General features: G+C 37.4%; 1 protein-coding gene across 1 annotated transcript; it reads right to left on the bottom strand.

Moving 5' to 3' along the window:
- Positions 1–14,642: 14,642 nt before the first annotated feature.
- Positions 14,643–15,587, bottom strand: LOC140508509 (olfactory receptor 2AJ1-like). Its single transcript, XM_072616464.1, has one exon. It carries the CDS (start codon positions 15,585–15,587, stop codon positions 14,643–14,645), a length of 945 nt encoding a protein of 314 aa, XP_072472565.1.
- Positions 15,588–17,581: the final 1,994 nt, after the last annotated feature.

Raw genomic sequence — 17,581 nt, 5'->3', positions numbered from 1 at the left:
TTCTCACTTGAAATATTTCTTCTAATATGTCATAGGACTGCATGTTGGTAGACAGGCTTTTTGGAAATGAATCCTACCTGGATAATCAGTAACTTTACATCAATTATATTGTAGTTATTTTCATTATGTTTTGGTGATTCTATTTGGTATCCATCATATTTCACATCTGCCGATTTTCTTCTCAATTCAAGTATTAATCACATATTGACATACTGTTGTGAGCCAATTAATAAGCCTTTGATCTTTTGATTCTTTATTCATAAGTGACATTTTCTGAACATACAGTCATTGGCCAACTTCTGGGTTGAGTACTAAAATGTAAGTTTTTTTTAGATTGTTGACATGCAAACTTACATACTAGGTGCCATTCTCACTCTCTCTCAGCCTCCACCATCCATCTCTTATCAAAACCTGTCAATTTTACCTTGCTAACCTCTCTTGGATATGCCCCTTTCTCAGCTCTGACAGTGCCACTACCTTGTGGGCAGCCATCACCATATAGTGCTTGGACTATTACAATCACCTGCCTCCCTGGTCTTCAGGCCTCAAGGCTTTATCTAAACACCAGACCATTCTCTACTCAGCTGCTAAAGTAATCTTCCTAAAACACAGGAATTCACATGTTACCCATAGACTCCAGCAGCTCCCTATCACTTCTAGGAACAAATGTAAATCTGTCTGTTTAACTTTCAAACCCTCTAGAAATCTGTCCCCCACACTTTTTAATTTTCTCTGAATTTTAACCTTCTTGAAGACAGGGTTGGCTTGCTTCTTTTTTTATCAGCAGCATGGAGACTACGAGTTCCTGGTGCAAAGCAAGTGTTTAATAAGTGGTTATTGAATGTAATTTGTATCCATCACATTGCCCCAAAATACTGTGTGATCCAATGATACTGACATCCACCACTCCTTGTCCAACTGGACACTCATTTGCCAGCTCTTGTTATATGAACTGTTCTCCATCACTAGAAGACTCTCTTGTCTCTGCTTCTTGGTTTCCTTGGCTGCCTTCACATCCCAAATGAACTCTTAGCACCTACAGGAAACCCTCCCTCTGCTTGTCCAGCCTTCCCTACTCTTGAATTCCAATACCTTTCCTAGGTGCATCATTTCCTATATATTCTTTCTATAGATTGGACATAGTCATTTGTGTGTTATGTTCCCCATTAGATTGTATGCTTCTTGCGGCTCAGGACTCTCATTTACCCCAGTTCATATTACTACTGCTTAAAATCTCCAGTACATAGTAGGTGCTTTATAAATGTTTACTGGTTAATTGGCTTATAATTGAATTGACAATTGTTCTCATCTTTTTCACAATCAATTTTCTTTATATTGTAATAAGCATATAAATTTTTCTAGTTAGATTCACTCTGCTCTATTTCAATTTATGCAAATATTTCCACATTTCTCTGAACTTACACCTTTCATTACTTTTATGGTAAAATGATATTGCTATGTACTTGTGCCTTAATAGATATGACAGGTCTGAGATAGATGGATAGATAGATAGACAGACAGACAGACAGATAGATAGATAGATAGATAGATAGATAATCATATTGTCCTTAAACCACACAGATTAATAATCGACAAGTTTACTGATACAACCATTGATAAATAGTATAAAAGTCAAGCTGACATAAATGATTATTTTCAATGTATAAATTATGAAATAGATTGCACTCCGAGTTACCTACATGCATTATCCATACATCCATAACTGCTACGTTCTCAATTCTGGAAACATGGTCACATTGTAAAGTCTTCTTTAATAACCACCAGAGAACTTATGTTTCCCAACACACACACACACACACACACACACACACACACACATACACCCTTGCATACACACACACACACACATGCAAACACACACATCCTCAGAAACTCAGACACTGACACATGCACATAGAAAAAGTAGAAAGAGGGGAAACTAGATATGATGAAAAAACAATTTTGTTAATATTTTGTTAATAAAATTTTGTTAACATTTAATAAACTGAGTTGTGGGCTCAGGGCTTATTGATTAATCAAAGAGAGTTAGTTTAACCTAGTAAATTTAAATATAATTAGTGAGCCATAATTTTAATGTAAATTTTACATTTAATATGATGTATGAGGAAATATATATTATTTAGTCACTTTAAAACTAGCGATGATATGAGTAATAAAATAAGCCAGTAAAAGGAAGGCAGGTGTCCACAGGAGGTTCTGACAAAACGCCCAGTTGTGGTAGTAAATTATATTCATACTCTTCATTTGATACAACAGTTTTGTGACGTTATCAAAAGACATTAAAGTAATACTGGTATAACTCAACTTTGATGGAGCCATATTGGTTCACTGTGATCCTTGCTTCCTTTTCTAGATCTTCAGTTAGGATTACATACGTACTTAGATACATATATGCATATGTATATACACCTACATATATAAACATATCTGCATATATACACACATATAAACACACGTATGTGCATGTATATATGTATATATGTGTGTATACAAACACATACCCATACACAAATATGAAGAGGACTGGAGACCTAGTTGCTACTTTGTTCCTAGAACGTTGTGATCAGGGCAGCTCCTTTTAGGATTCCAGGAGCATCTTGTACATCTCTAAAGAGGGAATTGGATATTACGGCATCTAGACAATGAGTATTTTCTCAGCACCTTCTTTTTATATCGTGTGTTGTGCATTCTCTTCCATGTATTTGTACATGTTTAACTACCAGCTCTCTGAAAAATGGAATGTGGTTCAAATTTAATGTGCACTATTGACATGTTCTCCATCACTTTCTTAGGTCTAGCAAACACTGAAACAGAGAAATTCCTTGAGCTTTGATGTGCAACTTCTTCTGATTTCTGAGGTGTGAATATTCATACTGAACAGTTAACAATGGAAATGGACTCAAGCATACCTTGGAACAACTTTGGTCAGAAAGATGCCTAAATATTCTTCTCTTCCTTTAGGGGCCTGGCAAGTCTCCAGTCCCTACATGTGCCTTTGCAGACTACGCTGCTTCCCCTAGATTTCTGCCAGATTTCTCCCCTAGATTTTCATACTGTACCTAGAGTCAATATCTATTGCTTTAAATGCTGTAGCTTTTCCTCCTCAAAGCAGCAGTATCTTCCTTGAGGGCACAAAACCCTCGATTCATTTCTCCAAACTCCCATCTCATACTTGCCTCCATAATGCCATTTAATTAAGTGTAGATACCCATTACATTTGTACATTCATACATGTATGTATGCACACACATATGATTTATAAATATTTATATAATATATGTGGATATTATATTGATTTATAGAATCAATTTATATTTATATATTTATACCTAGGATTTATATACTGCTTTCAGGTTTTAAAAGGGCAGTGCAGTAATTATCTAATTTTTTTCCCACAAAACAACCATGGGAATTAGGTACTATTTTTTGCATTTTTTATGGAAGGGGGAACTGAGATACAGAACAGTTAAATGACTTTCCCAGGGCCACGCATCCAGTAAGTAATTGAGGATCTGCTAGATATATGACAGACACAGATCTACAAACAAACATACGTGTATTTCTAACTCTAATCCACATCAAGGAATTGAAACATTTCTGGATAATTCCAAATTGAATTTAACCATATAAAATTCAAAGTATTATATAATCTGAACATCATTTATTATTATGTTATTGTTGTGATGTGGCATTTTGTTTTGAGATGTGAAAACATATTTCATACTTAAGCTATCACTTCCTAATTTCTTCTTCCCACAGAGCTGAATCATACTGACACAAAAAAATTCTTGATTCACTCAATCCAAACAAAAATCTATGGTCTGGGTAAAAGAGCATGACTGAAATATGGCTAAAATTTCCAAGCTTATAGCAAAGATTCTGCTGAAAAGAAAAGAAAAGAAACTCAAATACATGGTACCTAAGAAAGAATTTCCTGTTGAATAAGGATTACTGGGACGACTGGCATTCAGTCAGGAAGCAAGTAGCGTTTGATCAGCCTCTTACACAAAGACCACAGTAACCTGAAACAAACAGAAGATCTAAATGTTGTCATTATTGTTTGTCCATCATTCTCAATGATGACCATGACATCAGGTGTGTGATGCTATGACAGGCACGTGACTTGAATTTTAGAGAAAGCAGGATGTGAAAGTCACACATTTCACTTTTTCCTCCAGAACCATCTTGGTCCAGTGGCCAGAGATAAATCAGGACACATGGAGATGGTCCGGCATTCAGTGGGGCACCTTTGCTTTTCAAACTAAGATGTTTAACAGGTTTCAGTCTGACAGAAGCAATGCCCACTCAGTGATTAAAGAGTAATAAGAAATGTGGCAGAGATTGACCTCCTTACCTGGTAAAAAGAATCCATCAAGGAGAGGAAAACCCTCCGTGTTTCAGGTCATTTTGCTCTCCTTTCCAGAAAATTATCCGAATGGAAATTCCAGAAGGAACAGTAATCCAAGAATCAGAAAGGTCATACCTGTATGACTTGGGGCAAGTTCTTTCACCATTTTCATGTTCAATTGTCTCATACATGGGGCTGTTCAAGGTATGAAAATGGTGAAAGAACTTGCCCCAGGTCATACAGGTATGATCTTTCTGACTCTTGGATTAAATACTTTATACTCAAAAAGCACCATATTTAAGTGATGCTATCATTTTGTAACTTCAAGTTAAAGTTATTATCATCATCGTCTTATAGTGATGGTGGATATATGAATATCTTCATTTTGCATTTCACATGAAAATGCGTTCCTCAAAAATAAAAGGCGAGAATATGTATTTTTACCTATTTTGCATCATTTTCTAGTCTCCATCTGTCTAGTGAATCAAGCATAACTAGATTGTGAGAAGTTCTTGAATCCCTTTAGCCAGTGCACCTAAGAATGCCTTGATAGAGCATTTCATTTCTTGCAACGCAGTAGTAATATTAACAATTATAACCAGAAAACATAGTATCAAAGCAATTCTCTCAGCTCACTTATAAGTACTTGTCTCTGGGCAAATCACATCAAAATAAGGAAGAATAAAGCCCCAGAAGTCTAAGATGGTCCTGGTGAAGCAGTATATTGGGGAAGAAATAGTTCTAGAGCCCTGCGGAGAAGAAAAAGGTAGAAACTGCTCTGCTAAGTTTAAAGTACTAAATGAGCATGGACTAATGCGATTACTGCTACTAGAGTAGCAGATTAGTGAATCCTGGAGAGGTGGGGAGGACAGCTTTGGCATCCTGACAAGATTTGTTCATTACAACACATTAGAACGCCCAGTTATTGGGGTCAAAGCTCCTGATTTGCATTTGTGGAGAGACATTCCACATAAGAAGATACCCTCAACTGTGAAATAATAGGTATGGACAATGCCATTATCATGGTTTGGGAATTAGAAGACTTGGGTTTGGATCTTACTGTCTTTTGTATGTGCCATAGGAAGACCCTTCACTTGATTCAAGTTCTGTTTTCTTATGTGTCAAATGAAGAATTTGGGTCAGATGGTCTCAGGGGACCTATTACTCTATGAATGCTAGGAATTGTTCTTTTCTCATCTGACTGGGCCTATTTTGTGTGATACTAAAACACCCAGTCACCTTGGACACTCAGTCTTTAGATATAGATAAATATCAATCAGGGGTTTTTGGGAATTACCCCTAATGCATGGAGGGGTTTCTACTCTCTCCAGTCTGCCCCATGTAAACCCAGATTGAGGAGGCAAAAGAGACTAAAGAAGAGTAAATGATATCTCAGGGATAGGAAAAGGTCTATTTGCTGAAAAGTATGTTTGGAAATGGATTTAGTGAACTAAGTAGTCAGGAAACAGTACTGCACACCTACCCCACCACATACATGCATGAGGGTACACACACAAATAAATACACATACACATGTAGAGAAGGCACACTCAGACCCCAATATCTTCCTCAATTAAGTAGCTTTTGAAGAAATAAGCTCTTGCTGAATTGCCTTGCTCTTACTCAGGGCTGCACTTGACTTTCAAGTAAAGGAATCCATCAATATAATTCTGGTGTTTTCTCTCTCTTGCAGTAGAGTCATTGTTCCTAGCCATGGAAGTCCTCAACAGCTGGGGCCCAACGCTGTGCAGAATGCTTGTTTTGAAGAATGGAGCTAGGGATTGGGTATCCGATAGGGGGAGTAGAGTGTCTGGCATCAGTGTCAGAGGTAAGATGACTCAGAAGATGGCAGACTGCCTGACTCCATGACCCCGCCATGGATGTTGTCACACTCTTACTTACTCTTACTTAGCTTACTCTTTTGCACATCTTTTTTACTCTTTTGCACATCTTCCCCTTCCATCACTTCCCCATTTTTTCACACATAGCTGCAAACCTGCCTTTAGTCTCCTCCCTGTCTTACTTTTCAGAGCCCTTGCACATGTGCGATGTGTCTCCACCAAGTAAATCCCTCAAGCAATCACAGGTTCCTTATGTGGGAAGGGATTATCCAAGGTCTCTGTACTTTTTATTATGTCTTCTTACATTTTAGTAGGCTATCCTTATCCTTTTCCTGACAAGAAAACCATTTTTGGTGATGATCCTCAGAGAAAGATGTTTCACAGACTTTTTAATTATTTCTCCATATTTAGGAAAAGGCTTTTTTTCTGTTTTAAATTTCAGGGAAGGCAGCATCAAATGATGAAAGGAGTTGATTTGAAATAATTATAAGACATAAGAGCCAGCATTTGAGCTACATCTCTGAAACTTACTACATTCCTCTAAACTCCAGTTCTCTAATCCTTACGTTGAGTACAACATTTTATATCAGATCTCTTGAGAAAGAAGTGTTCTGTATAAGGAAAAGTATTATATAAATGTGAGCTGCTTTAAGTATTTACTTGTTCAATTTTGCCTTACCAACTAGAATACAAGGGCAATGACTTTGTACAGATCCTCCCCATACTCACTTGGCATAGAACGTGGAGCAATGAACTTTGAGTCAGAATGATGTGACTTTTAATTTTATCTCAGATAGCTAGTCTTGAGAACCTGGGAAAGCACAGTCATCTCACTTGGCCTCAGTTCCCTTATCTGTCAAATGAGCAAGTTGGACTTGAGGATCTCAAAGTGTCCTTCTAGCTCTACATATGGTATCCCAGTGATCCCAGTCTATAATCCCAGTTTTGATACCCCTCTCACCTTTACAAGTATTGATGACAAAGAAAACAATAGGCCTCTCTTGCTCAGCTGAACCTGATGTCAATCATTAGAGGTGCTGCTACAAAGACAGGCAACTCAGAAATTCTATATATGTTCTCTGGTACTGTCAGCTGTGATTATATCACTTTCTGTAAGGACTGTGATGCCCAGACCCTCAGAGACCACTTCTACCACCGTCCCCCATTTCTTCCCCAAGCAATGCCCCTGAGCTCATTTATTTGTACATACATGGCTTGTGATATACAAACATGCCATCATCCATGCATTATCTCCCTTGAGATGATTTTTCATTTGTATATTCTTCAAGAAGAGACCAACAGGGAATATACTGGCACTCAATCACTGAAAAATATATTGAGAGGACAATTTCTGAATTGGCTATGGCATTTAGAAGTCGCCTAATTCTATCACATCCTTTAAAAAATATGAGTAATTTCCAGGTAAGACAAGGGGCTTGATTAATTTCACAGTAAAGGTGGGTGTTAGTATGAGGAGGACAGCCTATATGTCTGTCAACGTGGGTAGTTTTAGAATTGTAGAATTGGAAGCTAAGATGTGCTGGGGATAGCTCAAACTGGATCAAAAGAACTGATTGTTAAATTCTCAGTGAACGTTTCCACCTTGGAAATCTACAAATTGCTAAAAATCAGAGTATAATTTATCTTTTTTTTCATTGTCAAGACTTAAAGTGGTCAAATGCTTCGCTACTAAGATTAAAATGAGAATTGCATACAACACACTTTTTCTGGAGAGTTGGTTGTTATGCATTTACCAACACAGTCCTGACTGGAAGGCCCTTTTCATTTCAGGAGAGACAGTTTGACCCCATAACAGGAGCACCAGAACTCAGGATGGGAGACTTGAATCCTGGCTCTGACAGGAGTTGTCCAATAAGCTCAAATTTCCTCCACTTGCCATTCAACAGTACAATGGGCATATTTTCATTGATTTTGTATTGCTTACTGTTAGAAGTACAGGGGGAAGAAATGGGGATCCCTCACCTTTCACTAATCATTTGATTTACTTTCCCCCAAATCCATTAAGGTACAAAGGCTCCTATGATCTTCCAGAAAACACAATAGAATTTCAACATGTTACCGTTTGAAAGTCCTAAGAGATCAAGGCAGTAGCCACGATCAGCACCAGAACCAGAACAGCTAAAAAGACAGCAAATACTACCGTGGCCCCCACTCCAAGAATTCCTTTGAGTGTTTTACACTCAGACATACACAGAGTCTCCTATCTCCCTCCTTTCGCAATCCATCCTCACAAATACACACCTATACACACTCACAACTTACACATTCAAACATACACCTTGGAAGTCAGAGAAGAGAAAGGTACATCTTCATCCCTTCCTGCATCATCTCTGACAAGGCATAATTCTCTTCTCACATTTATTGAAGTATTTTGGCCTTTGGTCACATCTGGACTTGCCTACAATTTCATCTATACTCTCCTTGCTCTCCAGATGCCCAGCATGGACAAGATGTAGAATAACTTAAGTGTCTCTACAGCATTCATGGATTCCTTGTCCAAGAAGATGTTTCATAACGCCACCTCCTCCCTGCAGCAAAGGAGAACCATACCTACCTTCTCCTTGTGAAGGAGAATCTGCTCTCCTTCTAAGGAGATCACAGACTCCTGTGCTCATGTGATTTCTCACATTTCTATGTGACAGTCATGGATTTTTTTCTAAATAAAATTTCATGAAAGGCAAGTTGGCATGATTAGAGTGGCCTGGAAATAATAATAAAACTATCTCTTCAGTCCCATCTCTAGAACTTACTGGATTCTTGTTCACTTGAAACAACAGTGAAATGAATACTAGTACTTGGTCTACCTCAATCAAAGAACAGTTTACAGAAATATCCTTTGCTTTTGAGAAGTGCTTCATAGTGTAGTCGTAACTATGATACAAGTGAAGTCAGTAAGACTGGAATTGAAATGCTGCTTGTGACACTTCCTAACTCTGTGACCCTGGGCAAGGACCTTAATCTCTTTCAGCCCTGGTTTCCTCATTTTAAAAATAAGGATTATAGCACCTTGGTCAAAGAATTTTGTGGGCACCAAATAAAATTATCTTGGTGAAAGGTGCAGCCTGTCTTGGAGTGCTTTATTCACACTAGCCCATCACATCAACGTAAACTGTATTTACCTGTTGGAGTATCTCCCATATTTGAGCCTTCAATGAAAATAAAGCTTAGGTAACGGGATATAGAACGTTATCTGGCCCTACAGGACAAAAGAGAAGATGGGGACAAGAGAAGGGAGGGATGATAGAAGAGAGGGCAGATTGGTGATAGGGGCAATTAGAATCCTCGGTGTTTTGGGGTGGGGGGAGGGGAAAAATGGAGAGAAAATCTGGAACCCAAAATTTTGTGAAAATGAATGTTGAAAGTCAAATAAATTAATTAATTTAAAAAAGAAAGAAAATAAAGCTTAACTTTACACAGAATCTCCTACATGATCCCTTGCTGATAGTACAAGTGAAGTAAGGAAGACCTGCCTTTGAATCCAGGCTCTGGCACTTACTACTTATGTGACTGTGTGAAAGCCACTAAACTGTCTTAATTTCCTCATCTTTAGAATGAGGAAGTTGGAACTGGTGATGTCAAGTGTTTCTTTAACTCTAATGATGTGATTCTCTGATCACAGTTTTGATGGCCTTTTCACTTCTAAGCATGATGTTGATGAAGACATCCTTTGGATGCCATTTCCTGCCTGCTCCTGATTCAGTTTCCAAAGCTGGTTTCAGCATGGAAAGACAGAATTGAAATTCTCTAACTGTTCTTTCAAGTGATACAGTTTGCTGACACCTCCTATTCCTATGGCCTCTGTGCTTTCCAAATCAGCAGGGAATATCTGTTCATACTTCTCCCAGTCCTGCCCCAAATACTGCACCTCAGCTTTCATACTTATGTATTTTTTTGATCCTCACCCCACAGATACACTATCATCCAAACATCATCTTCTCTATGAAGACCATTATAGGTTTGTATATTGAGACTGAGTGGAAACGTGAGAAGAGAATTTCTGAGCTGGCCATAACTTCTAGAAGTTACCTCATTCAGTTCCTTCATTTCGCAATATACATACTGATTTCTAGATATGAGAGGGGACTTGCTTAATGGTAAATTAAACATTCCTGGCAGGGTCAGGATTATAACCTCCTTGTCTGGCAGTGAGAGTTTTTATAGTCTTTCAACTACAGGGAAAACAAGAGTTATTGAACTGGAATATCCCTTCCTTTTCTATTCAGGAATGAAATCTTGGCTCAAGTTGACATTCTTAGGATTCAGATCTAGTAACAGGGTAATAGGGTCTGTACAGTCAAATAAGTTTGTGGATATAGCTGGAAATTTCTTTCTAAATTTCCTTGACAATTTCACCGCGCCACCAAATGTGTTAACATATCTGGTCTCCCAAAGACACTCTAGAATTCATCAATTTACTTTTTTGGCAACTTTCCAAATCTTATAGGTGTGAGTTGGTGCCTCATAGTTTCTTTAGTTTGCATATCTCTAATTTGAATCATTTTTTCAGTACAACTACTGGAAGCTTCAATTTCTTCCTCTGAAAATTGCCTGCTCATGTATTTGATCATTTAGCGACAGGAAAATGCATTTAATTTCTATTATTTAATAAAATCTTCTATATCTGTTTGGAATAGAACATTTATTAGAGAAACTTGCAAATGCTTTCCCATTTACCTATTTCCATTCTAATTTTGGTTTCAATGTCTTTCTTTCTGTAGGAATGTTTAAAATTTAGTTCATTAAAAGTTATCCATTTTACCTTTTTTTATTGTCTCTGTCACTTTGATTATGAAGATTTTCTCTGTCTATAGATCTGAATCACTTACTTTTCCTACCTTATTCTTATTATTTGTTTGTGATATCCTCCTTTATGTCTAATAAATGAAACCGTTATGTTAGTGAATGATGTGAGATGTTGCTCTTTATTAGGTTCTATTTAACTGCTTTCCAGTTTTCTCAGAGACTTTTTTTCTCACTAACTTACTATGCTCATAACTTCTATATATTTTGTAAGAAATCTATTACACTGATGCATTCTTGTATTTCTTGGCTAACATCACATTGTTTTGAACATTACTGTTTTCAAATGAGATTCAGAATGCTTCATTGTTTCACACTAATTTCATTATCTCACTTGATATTTTTGATCTTTTGTACCTCCAGATGCATTTTGTTATCATTTTGTCTGGTTCTTTAAGGTAGTCGTTTGATATTATAAATTAGCGTTTACACAAGTATATTAGCTTGGAGAGTAATGCCGTTTCATTCTATGAAATCACCTAATTACAAGCAATCAATATTATTCAATTATTAAATTCTATTTGCTTAATTATCATTTTGTAGTTCGAGGAAGCCAAGAAAACTGTGGGGGACATAGGCCAATCTAAGTTAAGATCTTTCCCAAGTATCAGTTTGTGTGAGACTGTGTAGAAATGTTGTAACGGGGGAGGGTCTAAAGGGGAAGGTATGGAGTTTGGAATGGGATATTTTGAGCAAGATATCTAGTAGATATCCAACTGGAGATGTGCGAAAGTCACCTTTAAATATGCAAGGCTGGTAGTCAGCAGGGAGGTTGGCCAGGATAAGTATATTTGAGAATCTACTTATCTAGCAAGAAGACAGGTATTCAACCTAAGTGAACTGATGAGATCATCAATTGAAGGAGAAGACGTCCGAAAGTGGAACTCTGCCGTACACCTGTGGTGCTGGGGCATGATCTGGAATGAGATCCAACAAAGGAGACAGAGAAGAAAGGTCAGATGGGTAGTAGAGCACCACAAGATTCAGGTGTCCTCCAAAGTAAGAAAGAAAGACTACCAAAGAGCAGAGAGTAATCAACACTTCCAAAGGCTGTAGAAAGATCAAAGAGAATGAGTACACCGAGAAAAACCCATGGGTTTTCATAACTAAGACATTATTAGTAAATTATGGATTAGCTGTTACGGTGGAATAAGGCTGAAAACTGAATTGCAAGAGGTTAAGGAGAAAGTCACTGGAGAGAAGTAAAGACATATATTGTACCTGGTCTTCAAGGAATTTTGCAGCAAAAGGTAGAGGAACTAAAGTACGATAATTAGCAAAGATGTAAGGACCAAGTGAGAGATTGTTTAGATGAGAAAGGCATAAGTATGTTTGTAGAGAGTAGGAAATGAGCAAATAGAATGGTAGATATTCAAAATATGGGATAGTTTAGATATAATGGGGGGTCAATGTGTTGGAAGGCCCAGGAAGGAATGAATTTCTTGAGCAGGTGGAGGGCTTTGCCTCGTTGAAGATTAAAGCTACTTTATCATGTGACATGTAGTGAAGGTGGACATAGTGGTGCAAACCATATAAGTAATGTGAAATGAGAAAGAGGAGAGAAAAGGGAGCTTCTTGCCTCTTTTTTTTTCTTGCAAAATGTGAGAAAAGTATTTTAGCTGAGAAGATGGGGAGGAGACACATGCAAAGCTTAAGGATGGATGACAGAGTTTGAAAGAGCCACTATGGAGAGTAGAATAGCGTGTTAATAAGGAAAATGTAATAGAATATCCTAGCAGCAGTGAAAGCCCAGTTGAGGTTGTGAATCATCAATGTGTAGCTGCCTCATTAAGAACAGTCACATGATTTTCTTCATTTTGTTAAGAACAATGTATATAGGAATGAAGGTAAAAATGATGGGAATGATTCAAAGCTGAACACAGTGTAATGATGAAGGAAAACAGGAACTCAAGAGAAGAGTATAGGGTGTACTGTGTGCAAAGCCCGTTTTTATGCAGTCAGAATAAACAGAGAAAAGGTATACGCTCGAGGCTCCCAAGGACTTCATCTTCTATTAGACAACAGAAAAGGAAGCAGGTCGGTAACACAGGAAAGGTTAAAAGCAGAAGATGGATAAACTGCAGGGCAAATTGATAACATCAACATAGACAGATATATATGTATGTGTATGTACACATAAATATTTGCATCTTTATATATGTTTATATATGTATTATACAAAGGTCTTTAGAACACTGAGTGGATTATGAAATATTTATGGTCCTCCATCCACAGCAAAATTGTAGGATAAAAAATTGCACAAAACGTTATATACCCATTGAGAGACAAACTCACATTTTACCCCAAACTCCAGAATCCTATCTAATTGTGTTCAGTGATTGAAAGGGAGAACCGAAGATCAGCTGCAAACACACCATTATAACTGACTGTTCTATATTTTGATGATAAAATGATATTCCTTTGTTGTTGGAGCAGAGGGACGTGTGTATGTGTCTGTGAAACTTTTGCTCTCTCAGGGAAGCTGAATTCCAGATAGCTGGTCAGTAAGGAATTCATTGAAAATGTCAACATACAAAACCAAGAACAATGCAATTTGATAGTTATCTTTGATTTTGCCATACAATGAAAGATTTTTGCTGTGAATTACAGAGCTTTTAAATCATTTATCTATCTATCTATCTAATTTTAACATTTGGTTGCTACCTTCTACATGTGAGATTTTTGTCTAATAGAGGAACTGATAAATGAATCAATAACATCATAAGTGGTATAAATTAAAACAGAATTCCTGAAACAACTTCAACAACTAAATAGGATTGCCCTCAATAGGTTTTCTATGGGAGGCAAATATGTGAGTTCACTCAGTTCTTTTCACTATACATGTAATGGTAGTAAAAAGCAAGACTTTTTGGTGTCAACCCACAAAATTAATGAATGCTATTTGGAATATTTTCCACACTTCTCTAATAGGTCATCCATGGGAACAGAGACATTGTGGTGACCTCACTGTATGATTGTGAAGCCTAGAGAGTATATCAGTGAATGCCAGGAAAATGAATCACTTCCTCTTGAATTGTCTTAGGAATATTATGAAGATCACCTGGCAGGATGTGTAAGATGAAGTGACTGACTGAGGTCTTTCTTGAATTTAATGGCCAAGCATTCAAACTTGACTTCACAGAATGCAACTCCAATGGGCTGGCCACGTTTTTCAAATTCACAATGACCACTTGTCAAAAGTGGAACACTTACATAGGGCAAGTGCTCACATGGTGGTCAGAAGAAATAATACATATACACTCCAAAGTTGTCTCTTAAGAATTTGGAATTGGTTGTATGACTTGGGAGACACTAGTACAGGACACCTAACATGGCATGTCCATCTCAGACAATGTTCTTTGCTCTATGTGTAACCCAGAATTGAAGTAGCTCAAATGAAAAGTAGCTCAAATTTAAAGAATCATCCCCAAAAGTTCACTTAGACTATTTGCACCTGACCTGTGGTAGAGCATTATGAGCTTATATCGGTCTGACCAGTCAGAGTGGGACACATCATAATTTGTCTCTAGTATATCGATGTTATTTTGATCCTCTCCAAGAAAAAAAAAAGGACAACAAGCATGGGCATTAAATCTAATTTTAAATATATATTAATTTCTGTGCTCAAGGGTCTTTCTTAAAACATTCTTCAGGGCACATAAGACATCTTTATTTCTGAGACTGTAGATAATAGGGTTGAGCATGGGAGTGAGAATGGTATATAAGATGGCTAAGACCTTGTCCTGGCCTGGAGTATGATAAGACTTTGGCCTCATGTATGTAAAGATAAATGGCCCATAGTACATGGCAACCACAGTAAGATGGGAGGAACAAGTGGAGATGGCTTTTTTCTGGGCTTCCACAGATTTCATGTGAAGCACAGTACGGAGAATATGAGCATAAGAGGCAAGAATGATGGAAAAGGGAATTAGGAGAAAGAATATCTCACTCACAGAGCTTCCTCTTTCATAGTGTGATGTGTCAACACAGGAAACTTTCAACATGGCTGGGATTTCACAGAAAAAGTGGTCAATGATCCTTGTACCACAAAAGGGTAGGTAAAGTACATAAGTTGTGTGAATTGTAGAGTTGATGGTTCCCACAAGCCAACACCCAGCAGCCATACAGACACAGATACGCTGGTTCATGAGGATGGGATAATGCAGTGGATGGCAGATGGCTACATAGCGATCATAGGACATGGCTGCAAAAAGAAGGCATTCAGCACCCAAAAAGATGAGGGAGAGGAAGATCTGGAAGCCACAACCTGCAAATGTGACGGACTGCTGGCCAGATATGAAGTTACTGGTCATCTTGGGAACGATATTGGAGATGTGCAAGATATCCAGGAAGGAGAGATTGCTGAGAAGGAAGTACATTGGAGTGTGGAGTCGGCTATTGAGGTGAATAAGAAGAATCAAGACTGTATTCCCCATAATTGCCACCAAAAAAATTATGAGAATAAATGTAAAGAACAACCATCCATATTGATTTGAATGCAATAATCCTAACAAGATGAAATCTGTAGCAAAAGTCTGATTCTCTTCCTTCCACATCAGTGTTATTTCACTTTTCACCTAAAGGCCAAAAGACAAGTTTTAGAAAAGGAAGAAGATTGAATACTAAGCCCAGGACAGAGTCTGTGGCTACAAAGTCGATTCATTGACTTAGGTCAATAATTTGCTATTCAAAAAAATCAATCAAATGAATTACTTGAATTTAACTGAGTCCTTGGAATGGTCGGTTCATTGACTGAAGTACTGAAAAAAATTAAAGTGACTCATCAGGGTAGTTTGATCTTCTTGTTCCTTTGCTAGTTGTTTGCTTTGCTTGGTATGCCATCAGGAAGCTGATTTATTCTCTCAATGCCAGATTTTGCTCCCAGTTTAATATCATTTTTCAATACAGTGAAGAGATTAGAAACTAATGGAACTCAGGGACAGAACTTTTTGTGTATAAAATATGCCTATGCACCAGATTCAGGAACAAAACATTGCCTGAACTAAGGAAGACTTATTTTGTTCATATTATCAACAGTATCACTGTCACCACCATCACTGTCTTTTTAAATGTTTTCTTTTTCATCTGTAAAATTAATGAACATTTCTATAATAGAATGTTACAAAAACATGATTGTACATAAAACTGCCAATCAAATGTGTGTAACTTGTTATTCATTTTATATAGATAACAAAGTTATCATGTACGTTTCCTTTTTTCTTCATTTTTTTCTTCCCTCCCCGCCCCCCAGGCAACCCTTATAAACGACTACCATTAGACACAAATAGGTATGGACTTGTATTCAAAGCTATTTTGTACATACTTTTATTTATCAGTTCTTTCTTTGGAGGCAAGTGGCTGGTTTCTTTATATATCCTTGACTTCTTTAAAAAATAATTAATCGTTTGTTTTAATTTTCAAGGTTCACTTTCACAAAACTTTCAGTTCCAAATTATCTCCCCCTTGTTCCCCTCTTCCCATCGGAAAACAGTGTACATTCTGATTACCCTTTCCGCCAATCTGCTCTCCTTTTAATCATATTCCTCCTTTCTCTTATCCCCTTCCCCTCTATTTTCTTGAAAGCAAGAGAGATATTTATACCACATTGCCTGTATGTCTTATTTCCCAGTTGTATGTTAAAGCAATTTTTTACATTTTACAGGTTGTAAACCTGTGAGTTCCAACTTCTCTCCCTTTCTCTCTTCCCATCTACCCACATTGTGAAGGCAAGCAATTTGATATGTTATACATGCATAGTAATGCAACATAATGCCATCACATTCATGTTATGAAAGACTAACTATATTTTCGCTCCATCCTATCCTTCCCCGTATTTCTTCTATTATCTCTTTTTATACTGTCCCTCCTCAAAAGTGTTTACTTCCAATTACCCCCTCTTCCCATTTGACCTTCTCTCCATCATCTCCCCCACTGCCAGCTTATCCTCTTCCCTCCTACTTAACTGTCTTGTATGATGGGTTTTCATACCAAATTCACTATGTATATTATGCCCTACTTAAGTCAGATCTGATGAGAATAAAATTCACTTTTTTCCTCTCACCTCTTTCCTTTCCCCCACCATTGAAAAAGCATCTTGACACTTTTATGCAAAAAATAATTTACCACATTCTGTTTCTCCCTTTGTCCTACTCCCATGGTAATTCTCTCTCATCCCTTAATTTTAGTTTTCTAATGTCATATATTCACCTTAAATTCTCCCTCTGCCCTCTGTCTATAAATATAATCCCTCCATCTACCGTAATAATGAGAAAAATTTAATGAGTTACAAATATTAGAGGGTTGGAGCGAAGAGGACAAAGTATAAGCAGGGAATTTCCAGGGCTCTCCATTAAAGCCTGTACTTGTAAAAATGACTCTAAACAAATTATGGAATTAAAGAATGCACAAAATTAGAGTGTGAATAAAATGCCCAGAATGAGACAACCTGTAAGGTCAACAGGAAAGATCTGTCACAATGAGCAGGGAGTGGAGCACAGCCTGGCATGAGCTGCACCAATACAGACTGGCTGTAGCATGCCTCAGGGGACTG

This window comes from Notamacropus eugenii, chromosome 5 (genome assembly GCF_028372415.1).
Source record: "Notamacropus eugenii isolate mMacEug1 chromosome 5, mMacEug1.pri_v2, whole genome shotgun sequence".
NCBI classification, from domain to species: Eukaryota; Metazoa; Chordata; class Mammalia; order Diprotodontia; family Macropodidae; genus Notamacropus; species Notamacropus eugenii.
This window is presented reverse-complemented; position numbering and strand designations above follow the sequence as displayed.

What these genes read in the sequence shown, in the direction of transcription:
- LOC140508509 (XM_072616464.1), bottom strand. Translation starts at nt 15,587, where the DNA reads ATGTGGAAGGAAGAGAATCAGACTTTTGCTACAGATTTCATCTTGTTA.